The sequence below is a fragment of the Salmo trutta genome, chromosome 34, assembly GCF_901001165.1.
Source record: "Salmo trutta chromosome 34, fSalTru1.1, whole genome shotgun sequence".
Taxonomy (NCBI): Eukaryota; Metazoa; Chordata; class Actinopteri; order Salmoniformes; family Salmonidae; genus Salmo; species Salmo trutta.
In genome coordinates, this window is record NC_042990.1 from 11,408,792 (window position 1) to 11,434,050 (window position 25,259).

Genomic DNA, 25,259 nt, shown 5'->3' on the forward strand with positions numbered 1-25,259 from the left:
TCACAGAAGTGTGATTGACTTGGAGTTACATTGTGTTGTTTAAGTGTTCCCTTTATTTTTTTGAGCAGTGTATAATTTATAAGTACAAAAATGGATGTAGCAACTACAGATTGCCCCTTTAAGTCTATCAAAAGTGTGTGAGTTTGAACATGTGTCCATTAGGCCTATGGATTGATTTATTTTATCAGCATGAATTAGATTGAGCAATAAAAGCCCCACTTTTATTCCATAGGCTGGGATCCTCACTACGCAGCTGTTGCAAGAGCAATGATTGATAGGCGGTTTAAACTTCTTGAATTCAACCATTATTGGATTGAAATACACATTTAGATTTGTGAACTGCCATTCACAACAACCACAGTCTGTAAGGCGCAAATAGCAAAATGAGAGAGCAACAGTGTGATTCACATCAATGCGCTATACAGATATCAATAATAAATGATATCTGTATTGCTGTAGACTACACCACTGCTGTCATCCATACCTCCAAGAGTTTATTCAAGTTGGATAATATTTGGATGCCAACAGCAGTCGCCCCATTGGAAGACATAGCTTGGACTGTAACCTACAAAAGCCTATTCCTGCTCTTTTCCCGCGAATGATCAAACACATTTGGTGGGTCATTATAGTGGTCTCTGACTTGTGGTCAGACTCGCTCAGGTGGAACAAACTTAAACTTGCACCTTTTTTCAATGCTGATTTGAATGTCAATGATAAAACATAGACATGTCAGAGATTATTTTTCGCAAACCTACTGTCTGAATTTAAAAGTAATCAAGTTTTTCAAAAGTATCTGTAATCTGATTACAATATTTTTGCTGGTAACGTAACGGATTACAGTTACTGGTTTTTGTAATCCCTTACATGTAACGTATTACATGTAATCCATTACTTCTCAACCCTTGCCATTGTATTTACAGCCCTCCTTTAGGATTGCACATTCAGCAAATGACCAGCAGAGGTAGTTCCCTTTGAATCCATTTTCAGATTTACAGTGTTTGGTGGTGCTCATAAAACAAATCATACCTTCAGAATTAGCAGAGCGCCCAGTCTGGAAATGTGATGTACTTGTAGACTATATTGGTCCAAACAATATGTCTTAAAATTAACAATCAAAAAGGGTACTTTTGAGATATTCATATTTTTTGGTGAATGTGACATTTTTTATTTCAGAATCAAGACATACTCCATATTTTAGAGCACACTGTGACTATAAGGAGTAAAATGACATCAATATGTATTTATCACGTATGGTTCACAGATTATAGGGTTTTACAGGAAGCATGTATATGTCTAAAAAGGGTTTAAAATGGCCAATCCCCCAAAAAGTATGTTATTTGTCGCACGCTTCGTAAACAACAGTTGTAGACTAATAGTGACATTTTTACTTATGGGCCCTTCCCAACAATGCAGAGAGAAAAATAATATAAAAAAATAAAATAAAAAAAATAACATAAAGAATAAATACAGAATGAGTAATGGTAACTTGGTTATATACACAGGGTACCAGTACCGAGTCGATGTGTAGGGGTACGAGGTAATTGAGGTAGATGCTGTATGTACATATACTGTAGGTAGGGGTAAAGTGACTAGGCAACAGGATAGACAATAAACAGAAACAGCAGTGTATGTGATGAGTCAAAAGAGTTGTGCAAAAAGGGTCATTGCAGATAGTCTGGGAAGCTAGTTGGTTAACTGTTTAGCAGTATTATAGCTTGGGGGTAGAAGTTCTTCAGGGTCCTGTTGGTTCCAGACTTGGTGCATAGGTATCGCTTGCCGTGCAGTAGCAAAGAGAACAGTCTATGACTTGGGTGGCTGGAGCCTTCCTTTGACACTGCCTGGTGTAGAGGTCCTGGATAGCAGGGAGCTTGGCCCCAGTCATGCACTAGGCCGTTCGCACTACCCTCTGTAGGGCCTTGCGGTCGGATGCCAAGCAGTTACCATACCAAGCGCTGATGCAGCCAGTCAAGATGTTCTCAATGGTGCAATTCTAGAACTTTGAGGATCTGAGGGCCCATGACAAATCATTTCAGCCTCCTGAGGAGAAAGACGCATTGTCGTGCCTTCTTCATGACTGTGTTGGTGTGTGTGGAGTGGACCATGTTATTTCCTTAGTGATGTGGACACCGAGGAACTTGAATCTCTCGACCCGCTCCCCCTACAGCCCCGTCGATGTGGTTTGGGGCCTCCTCAGCCCTCGGTTTTCTTGCAGTCCACGATCAACTCCTTTGTCTTGCTGACGCTGAGGGAGAGGTTGTTGGCCTGGCACCACACTGCCAGGTCTCTGACCTCCTCCCTATGGGCTGTATCATCGCCGTCTGTGATCAGGCCTACCACTGTTGTGTCATCAGCAAACTTAATGATGGTGTTGGAGTCGTGCGCAGCCACACAGTCGTGAGTGAACAGGGAGTAAAGGAGGGGACTAAGCATGAAGCCCTGAGAGGCCCCTGTGTTGAGGGTCAGCGTTCATCATGATTTTCATTTAAAACATTGTGATACAAATGTAAAAAGCATGTCAAACTTCCTTCCTACCAATTAAGTTTCTATGTGAGAATTGTCAGAACAATCTGAGATATCAAACATATTTTCGGGCTACGGTGGCATGGAATCCCCCAAGAACTATGGAAGTGTAGTTACTAATTGTTTATGTAAAAATGTCACTTGAATGTCTGTTGTATGGTTCTATATAATATTCATATATTTTTTTATCTAATAAAAACACATAAATCCATAGGTAATAATATGCTTTTGCTCATGGGTGTGGGAAGGTGGGTCACTTTCTATTCAATGTCATTTCTGGACAATATTTCTGTCCATTTTGAACCCGTTTTGGCTCAAAAGCACTCCAAGAGGCAAACGTTGTGTATAGCCTGCAACTGTAGCCTACAACTTCGAAGTTGTATTTAAATGTCTGCTGCATATGACAGTGTGTCCTATATTGTGTTTTGAGCATTATTACCGACGCAATAACTAAACGTAATAAACCATTAATGGAAGTTGTTGAAGTAGTAATCCGCTGTTGTAATAACCTACTGTAACAATTTAACTGTACCTGTGGTTGCCTACTCTTTAGTGGTCCTTCACCTGCACAGTAACACAGATGTTGTATTAATGCCACCAGGTGTCACATTTTTCTTACTTGACTTCGTTGAGTAGCCTACCTTTTTTGAGGGAGAGAGGGATCATTCACGAGTTGGCTGAAGGTATGTGCTTCTTTCTGCAACAGACTCGCAGAGCAGGCTAGTCCTTTGCATTTTAAAAACTGTGTCTTTTTTCTGCAACAGCCTCGCATAGTAGGCTAGTTTTAGCATTTAAAAATGGTGTCTTCAATTTCCTCGTGTCGTTTTATTCGTTCATTTCAGAGCTTGAGCTCCAAGACTGTTGAGATGTGTCGATAAAGGTGCATTGCTCTGACGCACTCGAGGATGCATGGAGAAAGTAGAAACTGGACTAGGCTACTCGTCGCTGGATTACATTTAAATCCGTGTCTTTAGTCTTTGTTGTTGTGCCTTTTTAACTCTACACAACACTCCTAATTCTTAAACATGACTGAAGAAAATACGGATTTTCCTAACGAGTTGCTGGGTAAGAAACGTTTTAACAGTAATGTTATTAATTTTGGCTAAAATGACTACTCTTGCATTGAAAAACGTGTGTCAGCTGTTTCTCAAATTTGAGGTGCACCTGATAGAGCCCCACAGTCATAATACCCATAAAACCTAGCGGGCAAACAGGGAAATGGTTCCAATCGTTTTTCCACTATGAATTTTTCCCACAGGGGATTTTGAAGCACTTAAAATAAGGGCTGTGTAGGCTTACCCTGGTGTGACATTTTCATAACCATGTAAATCTCTCTCAGGCAAGGTGACTTTTATCAATATGTTCAGCTCGATTTACTCTGATTCGAAAATGCTATTAGCATCAAAGTAGACATCATGCAAAACTACAAATCTCTGCAAGCTCCCGCACATCATCTCTAACGGACACCTTTGATAACAGGTATTGTGTTAATTTAAAACTTGCACAAGACAGTTCATAGAATTATCAATTCAAATAAATGTAACCAATTTATATATTACTACACTGAACAAAAATATAAACGCAACATGTAAAGTGTTGGTTCCATGTTTCATGAGCTGAAAATAAAAGTTCCCAGAAATATTCCATATTCACAAAGCTTATTTCTCTCAAATATTGTGCACACATTTGTTTACGTCCCTGTTAGTGAGCATTTCTCCTTTGCCAGGATAATCTATCCACCTCAAAAATGTGATATATCAAGAAGCTTATTAAACAGCATGATCATTACACAGGTGCACCTCGTGCTGGGGACAATAAAAGGCCACTCTAAAATGTTCAGTTTTGTCACACAACACAGATGTCAAGTTTTGAGGGAGTGTGCAATTGGCATATTGACTGCAGGAATGTCCACCAGAGCTCTTATTGTTCAATTCTCTACCATAAGCTGCCTCCAACATCGTTTTAGAGAATTTGGCGGTACATCCAACCGGCCTCACAACCGCAGACCACATGTGTGGCGTCATGTGGGCAGGCAGTTTGCCGATGTCAACGTTTTGAACAGAGTGGGGTTATGGTATGGGCAGGAATAAGCTACGGACAACGAACACAATTGCATTTTATGTAGAGCAATTGGAATGCACAGAGTTACCATGACAAAATCCTGAGGCCTATTGTCACCAGACATTTTGGGATTTTGGGATGCTCTGCATCGACGTGTACGACAGCGTGTTCCAGTTCCCAGCAACTTTGCACAGCCATTGAAGAGGAGTGGGACAACATGTGTAACCTTTATTTACCTAGGCAAGTCAGTGAAGAACAAATTGTTATTTACAATGACGGCCTACCTCGGCCAAACCTGGACGACGCTGGGCCAATTGTGTGCCGTCCTATGGGACCCCCAATCACAGCCAGATGTGATGCAGCCTGGATTCGAACCAGGGACTACAGTGACACCTCTTGCACTGAGATGCAGCGCCTTATACTGCTGCGCCACTCGGGAACATTCCACAGGCCACAATCAACATCCTGATCTTCTCTACGCGAAGGAGGTATGTCGCGCTGCATGAGGCAAATGGTGGTCACACCAGATACTGACAGGTTTCCTGATCCACGCCCCTACCTTTTTTTCTTAAGGTATCGGTGACCAACTATGCATATCTGTAGTCCCTGTCATGTGAAATCCATTGATTAGGGTCTAAGGAATTTATTTAAATTGACTGATGTCCTTATATGAACTGTAACTCAGTAAAATCTTTGAAATTGTTGCATGTTGTGTTTATTTTTGTTCAGTATGCATTTAGCTGACATTAGATAGTTAATCCAGATATTCTTACCTTTGCCTCAATTCAGCAATCTCGTCCAGATCATCAGGGCATTTGTATTTCTTTCTGATAGCCACATTAGCAGCTAATTAGCATTTTTTTTAATGTGTGTGGGGGGGGGTAAATATAGGCGAATACAGTGCATTCGGAAAGTATTAAGACCCTTTGACTTTTTCCACATTTTGTTACGTTACAGCCTTATTCTAAAATTGATGAGGATTTCTTTTTTTAAATCCATCTACACGCAATGACAAAGCAAAAACGGGTGTTTTAGTATTTAAAAAAACTATTTATCACATCATATTTACACAAGTATTCAGACCAGAAGTATTTTGTTGAAGCATCTTTGGCAGCGATTACAGCCTTGAGTCTTCTTGGGTATGACACTACAAGCTTGACACACCTGTATTTGGAGAGTTTCTCCCATTCTTCTCTGCAAATCTTTTCAAGAACTGTCAGGTTGGATTGGAAGCTTCGCTGCACAGCTATTTTCAGGTCTCTCTAGAGATGTTAGATCGGGTTCAAGTCCGGGCTCTGGCTGGGCCACTCAAGGACATTCAGAGACTTGTCCCAAAGCCACTCCTGCGTTGTACTGCATTGTCTTTGCTATGTGCCTAGGGTCCTTGTCTTGTTGGAAGGTGAACCTTTGCCCCAGTCTGAGGTCCTGAGCACTCTGGAGCAGGTTTTCATCATATGTACTTTGCTCCGTTCATCTTTCCCTCAATCCTGACTAGTGTCCCAGTCCCTGCCGCTGAAAAACATCCCCACAGCATGATGCTGCCACCACCGTGCTTCACCGTAGGGATGGTGCCTGGTTTCCTCCAGACATGACGCTTGGCATTCAGGCCAAAGAGTTCAATCATGGTTTCATCAGACCAGAGAATCTTGTTTCTCATGTTCTGAGAGTCTTTAGTTGCCTTTTGGCAAACTCCAAGCTGGGCTGTCCTGCCTTTTACTGAAGAGTGGCTTCCGTCTGGCCACTCTACCATAAACACCTGATTGACAGAGCTCCAGCACTCCACCAGAGTGACCATTGGGTTCTTGGTCACCTCCCTGACCAAGGCCCTTCTCCCATGATTGCTCAGTTTGGCCGGGCGGCCAGCTCCAGGAAGAGTTTTGGTGGTTCCAAACTTCTTCCATTTAAGCATGATGGAGGCCACTGTGTTCTTGGGGACCTTCAATGCTGCAGAAATGTTTGGGTACCTTTTCCCCAGATGTGTTCCTCAACACAATCCTGTCTCTGAGCTCTATAGACAGTCCCTTCGACCTCATGGCTTGGCTTTTGCTCTGACATGCGCTGTCAACTGTGGGACCTCACAGTATATACTGTTACAGGTGTGTGCCTTTTCAAATGAAGTCCAATCTGTTGAATTTACCACAGGTGGACAATTTGCCAAAATGTATTTAAAAAACGGTTTTTACTTTGTCATTAGGGGGTATTGTGTGTTGATTGATGAGGACTTTTTTTAAAATTTAATCCATTTTAGAATAAGGCTGTAATGTAACAAAATGTGGGGAAAAGGAAGGCGTCTGAATACTTTCCAAATGATAAAAGTCACCTTGTCCTAGAGAAATTTAGACGGTTATCAAAACATCACACCAGGGTAAGCCTACACAAAACAAAATCCCCTATAGGAAAAACGAATGGTGGAATCACCGTTGAAACCATTTCTGTGTTTGACCGCTAGGGTTTATGGGTATAATGACTCGTACTCTATACCCACATACTTCTGTACACAAAGTTTGGGAGAAGAACTGGAAGCGTGTCTTGCTGAATTCCCTCAGAGTGGGATGACAACCAATGGGATTACCAATGCTGTGTTCAAACCAACTCGGAACTTTAGAAATTTCCAACTTCAGTGTGTTAATGACAACTGGGAAAAAACGAGCTCCGACTGGGGAAAAATTGTTTTGAACGGTCACCCAATTCGGAATTCTAACTTGAGCCTCTTTCTTGAGCCCTGACTTTCCGAGCTGAAGATCACTGACGTCATGATTTGAGAGTTCCCAGTTGTCTTGAATGCACCAACTCAATGGGCCTCCTCTAGGATAAACCAGTGTGTGGATGGACCATTGTCATATTATGTAATACCCAGGACATGCAGTACAACGAGCTTAAACAGACATGTTCATTTTTTTAATCGCAGTTCTTTTTAAAATGAGGCATTTTTGTTTTGAGAATGTACACTGATAAAGTTATGGAACCACCCCAAAAACGCTAACTGCAACAAACTGTTTTCAGAAATAATTATTTCAGAGAACTGTGGATACATAAATACATGTTGTTCAAAGCAGTCTGGGCCACATTTGGAAATCTCCCTCTGTAAATGTTTTGATCTCAGTTGTCAAGAGAGTGGAGAGTTGCAGATTGATCTCAAGAGTTTCCCCCACTCTTGCCAGGATTCCATGAAAAACAAGACTACACAAATTAGAAGTGACCCACCAAAACAGACCGGCCTCCCTCTTAATACTGTCATGAAAGCTGTAAGAGGCCCGAAGCTGACAAAAGCTGTGTTTGGCATGAAATGAAGCAATAATATTACACTGACTGCTACTAGATGGGAGAAAAAGTGCACCAATGTTGAATTACTAACCACCCTGACACTGCCATATGGCCAGGGGGAAACCCACTGCCTATGGAATGTGTGGTATTTTGACTACTTATGAGGATTCTGAGTGTGGTGGTTACAAAGCTGACATTAGTTCCACACTTGATGCAACAACTGTTTGAAGAACACCCCAAAGCAGGCAAAATGTATCCCAAGTTGGGTTGTTTTCCTATCAAAAAGAATTTCAGCAAATGTTCTTATTCTGTTATTCATGATGTCCCAGGCCAGGCATACATGGGTTATGTTTTGAATTGTAAAGGCTTCCAATAATCCAAGCACTGCACATGCACTAGATAGCATACTCGTATCAGTGCTAATCTTCTAAATGTTCCTCCTAGAGAGTGTAAGAGATGCCGTGGGAGGGAAGATCAAGCTCACCCTGAAGAAGAGGGTGAAACTGGAGGTCAAAGGTGACAAACTGGAGAACCGAGTCCTGGTAAGACATCGTGCTTGCTTTCTTGGCACTCATATAATTGGTTTGTCATTGTGCAGTTCCCTAAATGTAGCCTTAAATGTGCAGACACAACACAACCTTTTTATTTAGGAGAAAATCAACTTGTCATTCCGAGCACCCCAGTGTTTGTCATTTTCCTCATTCTCTCAAGGTTCACATGCTTCTCAGCAAAACCTTGTTCCTGTGCCTCATTCGCATAACAGGAAGCCCGCAGTCGACTGGTTCACAATAGAACGTTTGAAACACAGCCTCACCACTTTCTGTGTACTTGACAGACTGAAATGTATTGACTTCCTGAAACCATTTGTTGTCTGCTGAGTAATATAGTTGTTGCTTTGTATGCAGAGTAATAGATTTTGATAGTTGAATGTTATATTGTAACATTTAAAATGTGACCCTCCGCAACTGTCTTAATTTTGTTAGCGGCCTCAGATCCCCTTCAAAAGGTAGCCGAAATGTATTGGGTTTCAATTGGAATATCAGTTGCCTCCATCAAACCTTATTTTGGAGGATCAAGGAAGACCAGAGACATTTTCCAAACAAACGTCTTTATACGCTGTTGCTTCTTCTTTAGCCCTGAGCTGTGTTTATTAGGCATTGAATGGAAAAAAAACAGACTGAAACGAGGTGGGACTAACTGGACTTGTCCAATAATAATAATAATAAAACATTTTGGTGTGTGCCTTTCAAGATACCCAAGGACACTTACATAATAAGAAACACTCTTTTTCATTTTCCATTGTAAAACATTGTCCATTGCATGGCCTAATGACCACAGCCCTGTTTACAGAGGATATTCAGTCTTACCTTATACTCAACAACGTCATCATCCGCTACACTTTCCTCTAAGCCTTGGGCCAGCAAAGACATGAAAAGCCTCAGACCCAACTTTCAAAAGACATTTGAGCCCTCAGTCTCAGTGTATTATTGTGTAAGAGGAAGAACAATGGATAAGGTGGTGTAGGAGTAGGCCTACTATTGGATATGGGCCGATCTTGTTTCATGTAACTGCATGTCTCTAAACCCCCTGTGTGTGTGTGTGTGTGTGTGGAGCTGACTAGCTTAGGAAGATACTCTGAATTACCTACAGTATGTATTTCCTAGTTCATAAAAAGATAAAGGTTGACACATAATTTAATGAAGATCTAATTGACCCGTTACTTTAAATACCCGTCCTTAACTCATGAAATTGTACACATTTTTCCACATCACATTTGAAAGCATGTTATTTTCAGGAAAGTTGTCCTTCCTTAGAGTTCAGCGTGAAATGGACACGCTAGGTTCTGGGGCCCTATTGGACACACTGTAGATTCTGGGCCCCTGTTGGACACACTGTAGGTTCTGGGGCCCTATTGGACACACTGTAGGTTCTGGGGCCCTATTGGACACACTGTAGATTCTGGGGCCCTTTTGGACACACTGTAGATTCTGGGCCCCTATTTTCTTTGTAAAGTTCCACAATTGTCTCCTTTCTTGACTTGACAGAACACTTCCCCACAGAGCACTGACTGAGAGCATCAGACACTGATAAATATAGCCCACCACATTGGCACATTCCTAGGCCTTGCTAGAGTAGAGATGTAATCCGTCTATATCATCGACCAAACTCAGTAGTCAAAATTTGGTTAAGCAGTCTTTATCCGTAAGACACAATGTATAAGTGGGCTTTACCTGTAGGAATTATTATGGGATTGTGAAATGTCTGTCTGTTTCTGTGTGTGTACGCGTGTGTGAACATACAATACCCGTTCCCCTCTTTTTACACCGGAGATACTATAAAATAAAATGCAGGAACAGATTGTCCAGAGCAGAGAGGGGCGGGGTCTCCTGTCTCACCCAGCCATTGGTTGACTTAGCCATTGGTTGATGCTCATATTTGGCCTTGAAGAGTGACCTCACTCCAAAAAACCCACATACCACAGCTATCTGATCCACAGTCAGTTTTCTCTCTTTGTCCTTCCAGCTATAACTGTATTCATCTGTACTCACCATGGTATTATTACGTCTCTTTTTAAATAGAAATGAGTTAGCTACTACTGTGCGATTACAATTGAGTTTTCACCTGTGTCTTTGAGAATAGAAAGGTTTAAAACACATAAATGAAAGCAAAGACGTTAAACAATGTTCATAACACAATTTCACTGCAAACCTCTAAACATTTGCCCCACACGTTGTATATTTTTTATTTAACTAGGCAAGTCAGTTAAGAACAAATACCTATTTATAATGACGGCCTACCCCGGCCAATTGTGCGCCGCCCTATGGGACTCCCAATCATGGCCAGATGTGATACAGCCTGGATTCAAACCAGGGACTGTAGTGACGTGTCTTGCACTGAGATGCAGTGCCTTGCCTTAGACCGCTGCGCCACTCGGGAGCATATTCATGTTCCTTCCATACCAATAACAGCTGCAAACCGCTGGTGGAACGGATTAGTAACTTTGTCATGTTTGATTTGGGCCCAAATCAACCTACACTGAACAAAAATATAAACGCAACATGTAAAGTTTTGGTCCCATATTTCATGAGCTGAAAAAGAAGATCCCAGAAATGTTCCATATGCACAAATTTCTCAAGTGTTCTGCACAAATTTGTTTACATCCCTGTTAGTGAGCATTTCTCCTTTGCCAAGATAATCCATCAACCTGACAGGTGTGGCATATCAAGAAGTTGATTAAACAGCATGATCATTACACAGGTGCACCTTGTGCTGAGGACAATAAAAGGCCACTCTAAATTGTGCCATATTTTATCTCACAACACAATGCCACAATTTACTCAAGTTTGAAGGGAGCGGGCAATTGGCATGATGACTTCAGGAATGTCCAACAGAGCTGTTGCCACAAGCTGCCTCCAACGTTGTTTTAGAGAATTTGGCAGTACATGCAAACGGCCTAACAACCGCACACCACGTGTATCCACGCCAGCCCAGGACTTCCACTTCACCTGCGGGATCGTCTGAGGGGTGCAGAGGACTATTTCTGTCTGTAATAAAGCCCTTTTGTGGGGAAAAGCAAATTCTGATTGGCTGGGCCTGGCTCCCCTACGCATGGCTGCGCCCTGGCCCAGTCGTGAAATTCATAGATTAGACCCTAATTAATTTTATTTAAATTGACTGCTTTCCTTCTATGAACTGTAACTCAGTAAAATCTTTGAAATTGTTGCATGTTGGGTTTATATTTTTGTTCAGTATACATAGTACAGTTGTTGACTTCCGTTATGTCTCTCTGATCTGTCTCTCTCCTCTACAGGCTTTGGCATCCCATCGGGGCTTTCTGCTTACTGCGAGGGTCCCCACCAAGGTAAGAAGTGTGAGTGAGAGCGAGTACATGCACATGAGACACTGTCTGCGTTTGATTGTGTGTACATGTTTGTGTGTGCTATTGTATATCTTGATCTTCCTATGAATCAAATGCACTATATATACAAAAGTATGTGGAAAACCTTTCAAATTAGTGGATTCGGCTATTTCAACCACACCCGTTGCTGACGGGTGTATAAAATCGAGCACACAGCCATGCAATCTCCATAGACAAACATTGGCAGTAGAATGGCCTCACTGAAGAGCTCAGTGACTTTCAACGTGGCACCGTCATAGGATGTCACCTTTCCAACAAGTCAGTTTGTCAAATGTCTGCCCTGCTAAAGCTGCCCCGGTCAACTGTAAGTGCTGTTATTGTGAGGTGGAAACGTCTAGGAGCAACAACGGCTAAGCCGTGAAGTGGTAGGCCACACAAGCTCACAGAATGTGACCACCGAGTGCTGAAGCGAGTAGTCCTTAAAAATCGTCTGTCCTTAGTTGCAACACTCGCTACCAAGCTCCAAACTGCTTCTGGAAGCAATGTCAGCACAATAACTGTTCGTCGGGAGCTTCATGAAATGGGTTTCCATGGCTGAGCAGCCGCAAACAAGCCTAAGATCACAATGCGCAATGCCAAGCGTCGGCTGAATCTGGGTTTAGCGGATGCAAGGAGAACGCTACGTGCCTCTGCATAGTGCCAACTGTACTTGGTGGAGAAGGAATAGTTGTCTGGGGCTGTTTTTTATGGTTCGGGCTAGGCCCCTTAGTTCAAGTGAAGGGAAATCTTAACTCTACACAGTGGGGCCTCCCGAGTGGCGCAGTGGACTAAGGCAGTGCTAGCTGTGCCGCTAGAGATTCTGAGTTCGAGTCCAGGCTCTGTCGCAGCTGGCTGTAACTGGAGACCCATGGGGCGGCGCACAATTGGCCCAGCGTCGTCCGGGTTAGCGGAGGGTTTGGCCGGCAGGGATGTCCTTGTCCCATCGCGCACTAGCAACTCCTGTGACGGGCAGGGCGCAGTGCACGCTGGCACGGTCACCAGGTGCACGGTGTTTCCTCCGACACATTGGTGCGGCTGGCTTCCGGGTTAAGTGGGTATTGTGTCAAGAAGCAGCGTGGCTTGGTTGGGTTGTGTTTCGGAGGACGCACTGCTATCGACCTTCGCCTCTCCTGAGTCCGTACCGGAGTTGCAGCGATGAGACAAGACTGTAACTACCAATTGGATACCACGAAATTGGGGAGAAAAGTAACAAAAATGTATAATAAACTCTACAGTGTACAATGACATTCTAGATGATTCAGTGCTTCCAACTTTGTGGCAACAGTTTGGGGAAGGGCCTTTCCTGTTTCAGCATGACAATGCCCCTGTGCACAAAGCAAGGTCCATACAGAAATGGTTTGTCAAGATCGGTGTGGAAGAACCCTAACCTCAACCCCATCAAACACCTTTGGGATAAATTGGAAAGTCAACTGCGAGCCAGGCCTAATTGCCCAACATCAATACCCGACCTCACTAATGCTCTTGTGGCTGAATGGAAGCAAGTCCCCGCAGAAGATTGGAGGCTGTTATAGAAGCAAAGGGGGACCAACTCCATATTAATGGCCAATATTTTGGAATGGGATGTTTGACTTTTGGTCATGTAGTGTATCTTCGTACTACAGTAGCTTGAAGATTAGTTTACTAGTGTTCTGCATGGTGCTACATTTGTTAATACAGTGGGGGAAAAAAGTATTTGATCCCCTGCTGATTTTGTACGTTTGCCCACTTACAAAGAAATTATCAGTCTATAATTTTAATAGTAGGTTTATTTGAACAGTGAGAGACAGAATAACAACAAAAATATCCAGAAAAACGCATGTCAAAAATGTTATAAAATGATTTGCATTTTAATGAGGGAAATAAGTATTTGACCCCTCTGCAAAACATGACTTAGTACTTGGTGGCAAAACCCTTGTTGGCAATCACAGAGGTCAGACGTTTCTTGTAGTTGGCCACCAGGTTTGCACACATCTCAGGAGGGATTTTGTCCCACTCCTCTTTGCAGATCTTCTCCAAGTCATTAAGGTTTCGAGGCTGACCTTTAGCAACTCGAACCTTCAGCTCCCTCCACAGATTTTCTATGGGATTAAGGTCTGGAGACTGGCTAGGCCACTCCAGGACCTTAATGTGGTTCTTCTTGAGCCACTCCTTTGTTGCCTTGGCCGTGTGTTTTGGGTCATTGTCATGCTGGAATACCCATCCACGACCCATTTTCAATGCCCTGGCTGAGGGAAGGAGGTTCTCACCCAAGATTTGACAGTACATGGCCCCGTCCATCGTCCCTTTGATGCGGTGAAGTTGTCCTGTCCCCTTAGCAGAAAACACCCCCAAAGCATAATGTTTCCACCTCCATGTTTGACGGTGGAGATGGTGTTCTTGGGGTCATAGGCAGCATTCCTCCTCCTCCAAACACGGCGAGTTGAGTTGATGTCAAAGAGCTCCATTTTGGTCTCATCTGACCACAACACTTTCACCAGTTGTCCTCTGAGTCATTCAGATGTTCATTGGCAAACTTCAGACGGACATGTATATGTATTCTTGAGCAGGGTGACTATGGTCCCAACTGCCTTGAGATCATTGACAAGATCCTCCCGTGTAGTTCTGGACTGATTCCTCACCATTCTCATGATCATTGCAACTCCACGAGGTGAAATCTTGCATGGAGCCCCAGGCCGAGGGAGATTGACAGTTCTTTTGTGTTTCTTCCATTTGCGAATAATCGCACCAAATGTTGTCACCTTCTCACCAAGCTGCTTGGCGATGGTCTTGTAGCCCATTCCAGCCTTGTGTAGGTCTACAATCTTGTCCCTGACATCCTTGGAGAGCTCTTTGGTCTTGGCCATGGTGGAGAGTTTGGAATCTGATTGATTGATTGCTTCTGTGGACAGGTCTTTTATACAGGTAACAAGGTGAGATTAGGAGCACTCCCTTTAAGAGTGTGCTCCTAATCTCAGCTCGTTACCTGTATAAAAGACACCTGGGAGCCAGAAATCTTTCTGATTGAGAGGGGGTCAAATACTTATTTCCCTCATTAAAATGCAAATCAATTTATAACATTTTTGACATGCGTTTTTCTGGATATTTTTGTTGTTATTCTGTCTCTCACTGTTCAAATAAACCTACCATTAAAATTATAGACTGATCCTTTCTTTGTCAGTGGGCAAACGTACAAAATCAGCAGGGGATCAAATACTTTTTCCCCCCACTGTATCAGTATTACCAAAGGACAATTAAGTTATTGTGAAGTTGAAATCACTGCATACACTGTTACTCCCTTTTATGGGCGGTCTAATAATGTAATGATGACGGACAGGGAATTCACTCTATTACAACACATAGTAAGAGGTTTGAGTGAGTGGGATGACTCTGTCTGGATCTATTGAGAAAACTTAATTAGACTGTCTGTCTTCCTACTGCCCCCAGTCATCCCAGATGGTCCTCCTTGGAAATGTTTGGTTAGTCAATCTCCGGGTGTGCCCCAGCTTGTTTTTGAGGACCGCTTCTGGAATTCTTTCTGGTTGAGTGGCTGGCCAAAGGAGCAAGTCCCTGCAGATCTTTCTCTCTCCTATTTCTGTTTTACTTTTTTGACTCTCCCACTCTCTCCCTTAAGGTTTAGATTTTTCAGAAAGTATTGACGGTTTTTCTTTCCTTCAGGCTGTGTGTTCACAGCTGCATTGTGGGTTGAAATATCAAACGTCATGGCATATGGTGGGACCTGCTCACTTGTTCCGGGCGATAATGTACTGGTTAATGAATACCAGTAACTGCAACTATTTCACTGCAGTCTTTGGACTGTGCATTTTATGAATGGGGTGATTTACAAATATAGTGACTTCAGAAAGTATTCACACCCCTTGACTTTTTCCCACATTTTGTGGGATTAAAATGGATAGAATTGTCATTGTTTTGTCAACGATCTACACAAAATGCTCAGTAATGTCAAAGTGGAAGAAAAATTTGAACATTTGTAAAACATTTAGGAAAAATAAAACACTAATAGGGCTCCCAAGTGGCGCAGCAGTATAAGGCACTGCATCTCAGTGCAAGAGGTGTCACTACAGTCCCTGGTTCGAATCCAGGCTGTATCACATCCGGCCGTCCCATAAGGTGGCGGACAATTGGCCCAGCGTCGTCCAGGTTTGGCCGGGGTAGGCTGTCATTGTAAATAAGAATTTGTTCTTAACTGACTTGCCAAGTTAAAAAAATAAAAATATATATGTATATACACTATTGTTCAAATGTTTGGGGTCACTTAGAAATGTCCTTCTTTTTGAAAGAAAAGCACATTTTTTTTGCCCATTTTAAAATAACAATATCCAATTGATCAGAAAAACAGTTTGATGTTTTGATATTATTTTAATGGACAAAAATGTGCTTTCTTTCAAAAACAAGGACATTTTAAGTGACCCCAAACTTTTGAATGGTTGTGTGTGTGTGTGTGTATGAAAGTATGTATATATATGTGTGTGTGTGTGTGTGTGTGTGTGTGTGTGTGTAAAATGTATGCACTCTACTGTAAGTCGCTCTGGATAAGAGCGTCTGCTAAATGACTAAAATGTAAAAATGTGTATTTTATATATATATATGTGTGTGTGTGTGTGTGTGTGTGTGTGTGTGTGTGTGTGTGTGTGTGTGTGTACAGTTGAAGTCGTAAGTTTACATACACCTTAGCCAAATACATTTAAACTCAGTTTTTCACAATTCCTGACATTTAATCCGAGTAAAAATTCCTTGTCTTAGGTTAGTTAGGATCACCACTTGATTTTAAGAATGTGAAATGTCAGAATAATAGTTGAGAGAATGATTTATGTCAGCTTTCATTTCTTTCATCACATTCCCAGTGGGTCAGAAGTTTACATACACTCAATTAGTATTTGGTCAAACGTTTCAGGTAGCCTTCCACAAGCTTCTCACAATAAGTTGGGTGAATTTTGGCCCATTCCTCCTGCCAGAGCTGGTGTAACCAAGTCAGGTTTGTAGGCCTCCTTGCTGCCACACACTTTTTCAGTTATGCCTACAAATGTTCTGTAGGGTTGTCCTTAAGCTATAGTGCCACAACTTTGGAAGTATGCTTGGGGTCATTGTCCATTTGGAAGAACCATTTGCGACCAAGCTTTAACTTCCTGACTGATGTCTTGAGATGTTGCTTCAATATATCCACATAATTTTCCTGCCTCATGATGCCATCTATTTTGTGAAGTGCACCAGTCCCTCCTGCAGCATAGCACCCCCACAACATGATGCTGCCACCCCAGTGCTTCACGGTTGGGATGGTGTTCTTCGGCTTGCAAGCGTCCCCCTTTTTCCTCCAAACATAACAATGGTCATTATGGCCAAAGAGTTCTATTTTTGTTATGTCTATATAGGACTCGTTTTACTGTGGATATAGATACTTTTGTACCTGTTTCCTCCAGCATCTTCACAAGGTCCTTTGCTGTTGTTCTGGGATTGATTTGCACTTTTCGCACCAATGTACGTTAATCTCTAGGAGACAGAACGCGTCTCCTTCCTGAGCGGTATGACGGCTGCGTGGTCCCATGGTGTTTATACTTGCATACTATTGTTTGTACAGATGAACATGGTACCTTCAGGCGTTTTGGAAATTGCTCCCAAGGATGAACCAGACTTGTGGAGGTCTACAATTTTTTTTTCTGAGGTCTTGGCTGATTTCTATTGATTTTCCCATGATGTGTGTGTGTGTGTGTGTGTACAGAGGGGGAAAAAAGTATTTGATCCCCAATTTTTTGGGGGGGATGCCTCTCGGTCTCCTCTAGCTCCCTTAGTTTGTCCTCCCAGAATCGTCGTTCATCCTCCCACGTCCATCCTTTTTTTCGGTGCTCCAATCCCCGCTGCTTGGTCCTGGTTTGGTGGATAGTTCTGTCAGGTGCGTCGTAGAAAGTGGACCAAGGCGCAGCGGGTATCGTGTTCATCTTTTATTTATATAGTGAACACTTAAACAAAATAAATCGACGTCAACTAACAGTTCCGTAAGGACACAAGGACTATACGAAAAATACAACTACCCACAAACACAAGAGAAAATAAACCCACTTAAATATGGCCTCCAATTAGAAGCAACGACAACCTGCTGCTTATAATTGGAGGTCGTTCCCAAAACTAACATAAGAATAGAAAAACTAGAAAACCCACATAGAAATAGAGAACATACACCAAAAACCCCGAAACACACAAAGCAAACACCCCCTGCCACACCCTGACCAAACTACAATAACAAATAACCCTTTTTACTCGTCAGGACGTGACAGGACGCCTGTATCTTTTTAGTACCTGGGTGTATGAATGCACCATCCAAATTGTAATTAATAACTTCACCATGCTCAAAGGGATATTCAATGCCTGCTTTTTAAAATGTTTACCCATCTACCAATAGGTGCCCTTCTTTGCGAGGCTTTGGAAAATCTCCCAGGTCTTTGTGGTTGAATCTGTGTTTTGAAATTCACTGCTCGACTAATGGACCTTACAGATAATTATACGTGTGGGGTACAGAGATGAGGCAGTCATACAAAAATCATGTTAAACACGCAGTCCATGCAACTTATGTGACTTCTTATGCAAATGTTTACTCCTGAACGTATTTAGGCTTGCCATAACAATTCCACTTTGACATTATGAGGTATTGTGTGTAGGCCAGAGACAAAACATCGAAATGTAATATATTTTAAATTCAGGCTGTAACACAACAAAATGTGGATAATTGAAGGGGTGTGAATACTTTCTGAAGGCACTGTACTTCTTCAATTGCTAGTCATTAAAACCGATACACTTAAAGAGAAGTTACAGTATTTTCAGAGCCCTAAAACTATTTATGTTATTTCCTCTTTCTGCTGGATTTTAGTGTTACACTTGTAACCTCTGGAAAGGTAAAACGCTGAGGTGATTACACTAAGCTACATGCTTATTTCAAGTTATACACTTAATCACAAAGCATTCCTTCAGGCTAAAGTGTTACCATTATTGTTCCTGTATCCTGTAGTCAATGCAAGATAAAGTGTTTTTAGATTATTATACGCTCCGGTCTGTGTAAGACAGAGGCTCAGTCTTTCCTGGGAGTAAATTTTGCCCGTGGAGTTCTGGGTGCCGAGTGAAGACAATGGAGGGATTCAACAGCTGGAGGGGGAGGTTTTCTCTTTAACCCTGGGCCTTTGGCGTCGGGAAGGTAGCAGCTCTGGATTAGTTTTACCTCCTTACCCTCTCTCCCCTGTCATCCTGCCAGCTGTGTATGTGCTTTTGTGTGGGGTTATTTTGGGGGTTTGTCCATCTATTGCAGGGCTTGTTTGTGATGTTGTGTTTGTCTGTGTTCATGTTATAGCTGTGAAAGACAAAGTGTCCTTGTGTGTCTCACATTTTTTTGTTTTTATCAGTATGTTTTCCAACATGTTCAAATTTGGATTAGAAAATGTCCACCGTTTTATGATTCAATACCTTTTCTATTTCTGATGGAGTATAGTGCAGATATTTTTTTGTGTGTGTGGTTTCAGATTGAACAGACCTTCAATTACCTGGATATACAAGGGATCACTAGTAACAAGCCCACTCAGGTAAGATAGTCCTGGCTTTAAACATGAAACAACCTCTGTTCAAGCCAAACATGTTACAGACCGTGTCAGTTGACACTGTGTTGCGCCCCCTACAGTTGTTATTGGAGTATGACCGAGGCCAGCTGTCCCTGAAGCTTGGCTCTGTGGAGGATGTGGATGAGGTGGTGGCCCACATTGGGACCTGTCTACACAGGATCTGTCCAGGCCTGTCCCCAGTGTAGGTCCCCTCTGTCCTTCTCTCTTTGTTAATGGTAGCTAGCGAACTTCCGTACACCGCAGTGTTCTGTACACTTGACCTTATTTTAGCGCCCATAAAATGTAATATACCAGGTATTTTAAAAATGGCGGAGGGGGAAGCGAAAGCTACTGAGTGATAGTGAAAGGGGGAGATATGTTGTGTGGGGAAAAGGATTTTTCACACGATTTGTCCAACTTATCACCTCTAAAATGTAAATAAAACACTTTAAAGAGGTTATATAATGTCTCATTACATCCCTCTTTGAAGGTTTGTGTCAAATTTGAATAGGGGTTTTAGGGGGGCGCTAAAGTTGTCTTCACAAGTAAACTGCTGCTGTCACGGCTTTGGAGAGTCCTGACGGCTCGCAATGATGACGCGAAAAATGGAACCATTGATTGAATGAACTATCGATGAACTCCCGAGTAATTAACTTTACTCTCACCGTTACACTCACCGCTGACCATTTCTTGTTTTTAATCTGCGGGAGAAACACTGCCCCAGGTGGAAAGAGGCTGTACGGGCACACGATGAGTTGCATAATGCTTGTGTACGTTACGTTGTGATGCGTCACGATGTAGCGTACTGCATCAGAGGGGTCAAGTTTTTTTTCATGTTTTCTCAAATACTATTAGTCCATTACCATGTCAATCAACGCTTGAATAGAAACGTAGTTCACACACCGGATTTTGATGCCAACGCGGTCGCTGCAGTCCCATTTTAGTTTTCGTTGCAGCCTCATTTGAACGCCGCGGTTACGTAAAATGTGTACGGAACAGTATTAGTTACCAGTGCTTCCTTTATTGTCAGTTCTTTATTCTTTCACTCATCCACGCACATGTATTAGCGACTGACTCGTTCCCTCACTTGTGTACTCGTTCACTCACTTGTATACTCATTCACTTACTTGTGTAGCCATTCACTTGTTCTTGTCGGTCCCTCCCTCTCACTTTACTCATGTCCGACATGATAAAGTGACAGTGTGTGCTTTGTGCTCTGGGCTGACACGATAGTGACCGACGATGACCTGGTAAAGTGACAGTTTGTGGTGTGTCCCCTGCACTGTGAAAGGAAGGCGATGAAGAAGTTGACCCTGATGCCTCCTGAGAGGACGGCCGTCCTACAGTCTCTCTGGGAGGACCAGGCCACCACAGACCTAGGGCCATGTGGTAACGTTATAATAAAGAACATATTACACACAACAACAAAAAAACACAACAGAAATCCCATCTATAACATAGTAGACTTTCTGTCTTCATCTCCCTCGTTCTCTCGTAGGTGGTTTCTCCCACATGTACTGGTGTCTCTGCGACCAGCTGGGTCTGCCGTTCAGAGAGGAGGTGCAGTGGGTTAGTATATACAAGTGTAGTCTCCTTCCATTTCAGTTAATATTGCTAATTTGATTATAGTGTAGCAGGGGTAGTTCATAGAGCTACAGTAGCTTGAATTTCCTTTCGTGTAGACCGGAAACTTTAGCTCAGATGCCTAACATGGTCTTTCTTGAAATATGTTGACCCGGATTTACATCGTGTCGGTTACTTTAGCTATATCAGCTCTACTTTTGCCATTGTTTGAATCATTCCAACCTTGGGTTCTCCATCTTGCCCAACAGGATGTGGACACAATCTATCAAACCCAGGACACCAGAGAACTGAACCTGCAGGATTTCGTACATCTTGAGAACAGGTACCTTCACTTTTCCTTTTTTCACAGCTGCCATATTTCCAAATTGTGTGAACAATAGCGTCTTTATACCATTGTATTTTTGATAATCCAATGCTATTTCCTTCTTCTCCAGAGATTTGGTGGCCATCATTCTGGTCTTGGAGTATAACCAATGGTTTACCAAGCTCTCCACAAAGGACTACAAACTGGTACATTTCATTCTGAACAATACTGGTCACAAAATGTTCCATTTTATGTTACACTTGTGAAGGGAAGAAATATTTGTAATCTTACAGTTCAACTGAGATGAATGAATTGGAGAAGCGTGCATGTCACTCGTGGAGAAAGGTGGATGAGTTAGATGAAAAGTGTAGGAACTTAAAACCTGTACTGTGGGTATAATGCATTGAAACAATTCTTTATTAAATAACTTCCACTGTGCTCCAGGAGTGACCGAACACTCTTTGTAAAGGGCACCCTGGCCGCAGCAGGAAGAGGACAGCTGTGTGTGTGTATAAAGGAGTGTGTGTTCTGGTGGTGGCGGGAAGAGGGGAGGATGAGATGTCAACAAGCGCTTTATTAGTCAGGGGTGATGTATTATAATAACAGGGAGGGGGTGACTGCTGCTGATACTTAGTCATAGGAGGTGTGTGTGTGTTTGCTCACGCACTGTGCGTGTGTTTGTGTTTGGACGTATTGTGTGTGTGTGTGTGTGTGTGTGTGTGTATATTTTTGAGTGAATGTGTACATGTGGTTTGTGTGTGTGTGTGTGTGTGTGTGTGTTTATGCATTTACAGGTTAGACTTTTTTTGCACAGTAAGTTATGCATCTGTGTTTACACAAGCCTGAGCTTGCTGCTTTTCACACTAAAGTGTTTGCTTGCAGTCCACAGATGTGTGTGAACAAATCCTGCGAGTTGTGGCCCGCTCTAGTCGCTTAGAGGAGATGGTTTTAGAGAATGCAGGTCTCAGAAGGTGAGCACTAAGCACTGGTAATAGGTTAGACTGGCTTTCTTATCCACCACACACACCCAGATGAGGGTGCAAACACACACACACACACACACAGTTTCATAATGAATTATGCTCTCGATCGCAGCTACATTCCATACATGCTGTCCAGTGTGAAATTAAGGGAGCAAGCTCGCGTGGTAGTTAAACACATGACTCTGACTATTATCAGAAATGCACTTCCTGTTGAAAATTCTGAGGTAACTTGAGTAGAGCTGTGGAAAAAATGTATACCAAAACACGCTTCAGCCCAGCCCAATTGAAAAAGGGTGTATCAGGTGCTCAACTGAGGGACCCCAAAACATTCCTTACCCCAGGATACTACTGGTGACTATCTGGCAGAATAAAGAAAAAGGAGTACTCTGTTGCTGCGTAAATCTGATCGATTTATTGACGGGACAAACAAGGCTTTCAATAGGCTCTGAGGTAGGGGATTCATGCCGAAATGTAAACCTATTTGTTTGTCCTGTCAATAAATCAATCACATTTATTTAGAAAGCCCTTCTTACATCAGCCGATGTCACAAAGTGCTGTACAGAAACCCAGCCTGAAACCCCAAACAGCAAGCAATGCAGGTGTAGAAGCACGGTGGCTAGGAAAAACTCCCTAGAAAGGCCAGAGCCTAGGAAGAAACCTAGAGAGGAACCAGGCTATACTGGCCACCCCAAATCGATCAGATTTACGCAGCAACAAAGTGCTCCTTTTTCTTTATTCTGCCGAATAGTTACCAGTTGAAGTATCCTGCGGTAAGGAAGGAATGTTTTTGGGATTATTGAGAGCTGTGTCTTTTCTTGATATTTTCACAGTGATTTCGCACAGAAGTTAGCCAACGCTCTGACCTGCAACCCTGCCTCTGTACTTCACACCCTCAACCTCACAAACAATTCCCTGGAGGACAAGGGTACAACAAACTCCCTGCTTTGAAAAAAAAATATTTCAAGATTTTCAGTGATATTCAATGATACAGGATATTGCACTAATCTAGAATTCTAGCTTCTAGTATTCTGTCCTACATTGGCATGGATCGTATCAATGGCAAAATGTGTGTCTCAAAGCTTCAAGTTCATGAGAGGTTATGCGTTTGTTCATAAGTTTGTGATGCATTTTTTTTCTTCTAGGTGTATATGCTCTCAGTGCACAGCTGGCCAAACTCCCAATGGGTCTCAAGCATTTGAACCTCTCAAAGACCTCCATATCACAAAAGGGTATTGTAAATTCATGACCAACTTACGTGCCAACTGTCATGTGTGATGTCACTTCCTCTGAACTTCCTGTGTTTGTGTGGTTAGGGGTTAACAGTCTTGCCCAGGCGCTGAGTGCCAACCCTGCTGTCCCCACTACCCTCACACACCTGGACCTCTGTGGGAACTCACTCCGAGGAGACGACCTCCCAGTATGTACCTCTCCTGGTAGAAGTTGCTAGGCACAGATCTAGGATCAGCTAACCCTCCACAAAGCCTAACCTTAATCAAGGGAGGGAGTGCAAAACTGATCTTAGATTGGTGTTGTATTGGCAGCAACATCAAACTCTTAAACGTTCTGTCCTGGCTTTCATATATGTTTCACACAGGCCACAGAAATAGTGTGAAATAAGATTTGAAATATTAACTGAAATCCATAGACCTAATTCCCCCTTCATTGTACTCCGTGTTTTCTGTTGTTCTCCATAATTTTTCTGACTCTTTTCACAGAATCTGTACAATTTCCTGGGTCAACCTAACAGTCTAGCAACTCTGGACCTGTCCAACAGCGACTGCTGTCTGGACCAAGTGAGTGAACCCTCATCCAATGCTAAGACAAATTCACACTGCTATCGCTAGGCAATGATTGGACTTTAACCCTCTTTATGGGCACATTATACAGCTATTCTTAACCTAACCAATCATCTACATTAACTAGATTAGTATAATTGTAATAATATGCAATGAAAGTGAACATATCATGTCTGGACATCAATGTGAGCACTGTTTTATAAGTAGCATACCGTCTTCTTTTGATATCACTATTATTAAATCGGGAAATAACATAATTTGAATTAGCTTTTTATACAGTTATATTTGTGGAGCTTGTCGTTATAGTTGTTGCTACGCAAATGGCCAGTCCCTTTCATAAGATATTGTCTGTAGCTCTCTAGACTGAGATGTCACTTTGCTGACCTATGTTATTCAAATGCTCAACTCCTGTCTTCAAGGTCTGCACTTCACTTCTACGAGGCTCTCTCAAGCACCTCTCAGTGCTCAACATGTCTAAGAGCGTTTTCTCTAGCAGGTGATCCATACAACAACAAAATCACTTGCTTATGCTCAATAGTCGCTGTTGATTCCTATGTCTATGTGTCCAAGTACTGCTCAAAGTATCCGAGCGAGAACTCCTGATAACTCCAGAAGGCATAACCAAAGTGCTGGTATTCTTTGAAAACCCACAGGAGAAGTAAAGATGTGCCGCATTCCTTCAAGCAGTTCTTTGGCACTGCCCTGGCTCTGAGCAGTGTCAACCTGTCTGGAACCAAACTCCCCCTGGAGGCGCTCAAGTGAGCTTGCCGTCTACTCCATTCATGGCATTTCCTCCAATTAACTGTATTAAACCTAGAATGAAAATATGATATAGAAGACTGGAGAATATTCCTGTCAAATGTACAGTACCAGTCAAAAGTTTGCACACACCTACTAGTTCTTTATTTGTACTATGTTCTACATTGTAGAATAAGAGTAAAGACATCAAAACTATTAAATAAAACATATGGAATCATGTAGCAACCAAAGAAATGTTAAACAAATCAAAATATATTTCATATGAGATTCTTCAAAGTAGCCACCCTTTGCCTTGACGACAGCTTTGCACACTCTTGGCATTCTCTTAACCAGCTTTATGAGGTAGTCACCTGGAATGCATTTCAATTAACAGGTGTGCCTTGTTAGGGGTGGTATACAGAAGATAGCCCTATTTGGTAAATGTCCATATTCTGGCAAGAACAGCTCAAATAAGAAAGGAAAAACGACAGTCCATCATTACTTTAAGACATGAAGGTCAGTCAATACGGAACATTT

General features: G+C 42.4%; 1 protein-coding gene across 3 annotated transcripts in view; it reads left to right on the forward strand.

Moving 5' to 3' along the window:
- The first annotated feature begins 3,157 nt into the window (after positions 1-3,157).
- The window catches only part of carmil1 (capping protein regulator and myosin 1 linker 1), a 35,923-nt gene continuing 13,821 nt past the window's right edge, over positions 3,158-25,259 (forward strand). Inside the window, exons 1-17 of one of the 3 annotated variants that reach the window (XM_029731818.1) lie at positions 3,158-3,203; positions 3,363-3,585; positions 8,290-8,387; positions 11,657-11,707; positions 19,243-19,302; positions 19,398-19,519; positions 20,609-20,706; positions 20,816-20,886; positions 21,150-21,223; positions 21,336-21,411; positions 22,088-22,176; positions 23,019-23,113; positions 23,331-23,417; positions 23,502-23,605; positions 23,904-23,981; positions 24,404-24,480; positions 24,638-24,742. In XM_029731818.1, the coding sequence (XP_029587678.1) occupies positions 3,546-3,585; positions 8,290-8,387; positions 11,657-11,707; positions 19,243-19,302; positions 19,398-19,519; positions 20,609-20,706; positions 20,816-20,886; positions 21,150-21,223; positions 21,336-21,411; positions 22,088-22,176; positions 23,019-23,113; positions 23,331-23,417; positions 23,502-23,605; positions 23,904-23,981; positions 24,404-24,480; positions 24,638-24,742 (1,325 nt within the window). In that variant the 5' untranslated portion in view covers positions 3,158-3,203; positions 3,363-3,545. Of the gene's footprint in view, positions 3,204-3,249; positions 3,586-8,289; positions 8,388-11,656; positions 11,708-19,242; positions 19,303-19,397; positions 19,520-20,550; positions 20,707-20,815; positions 20,887-21,149; positions 21,224-21,335; positions 21,412-22,087; positions 22,177-23,018; positions 23,114-23,330; positions 23,418-23,501; positions 23,606-23,903; positions 23,982-24,403; positions 24,481-24,637; positions 24,743-25,259 lie in introns of those variants that run through there. The other 2 variants (XM_029731819.1, XM_029731820.1) reach the window with 2 other exon arrangements.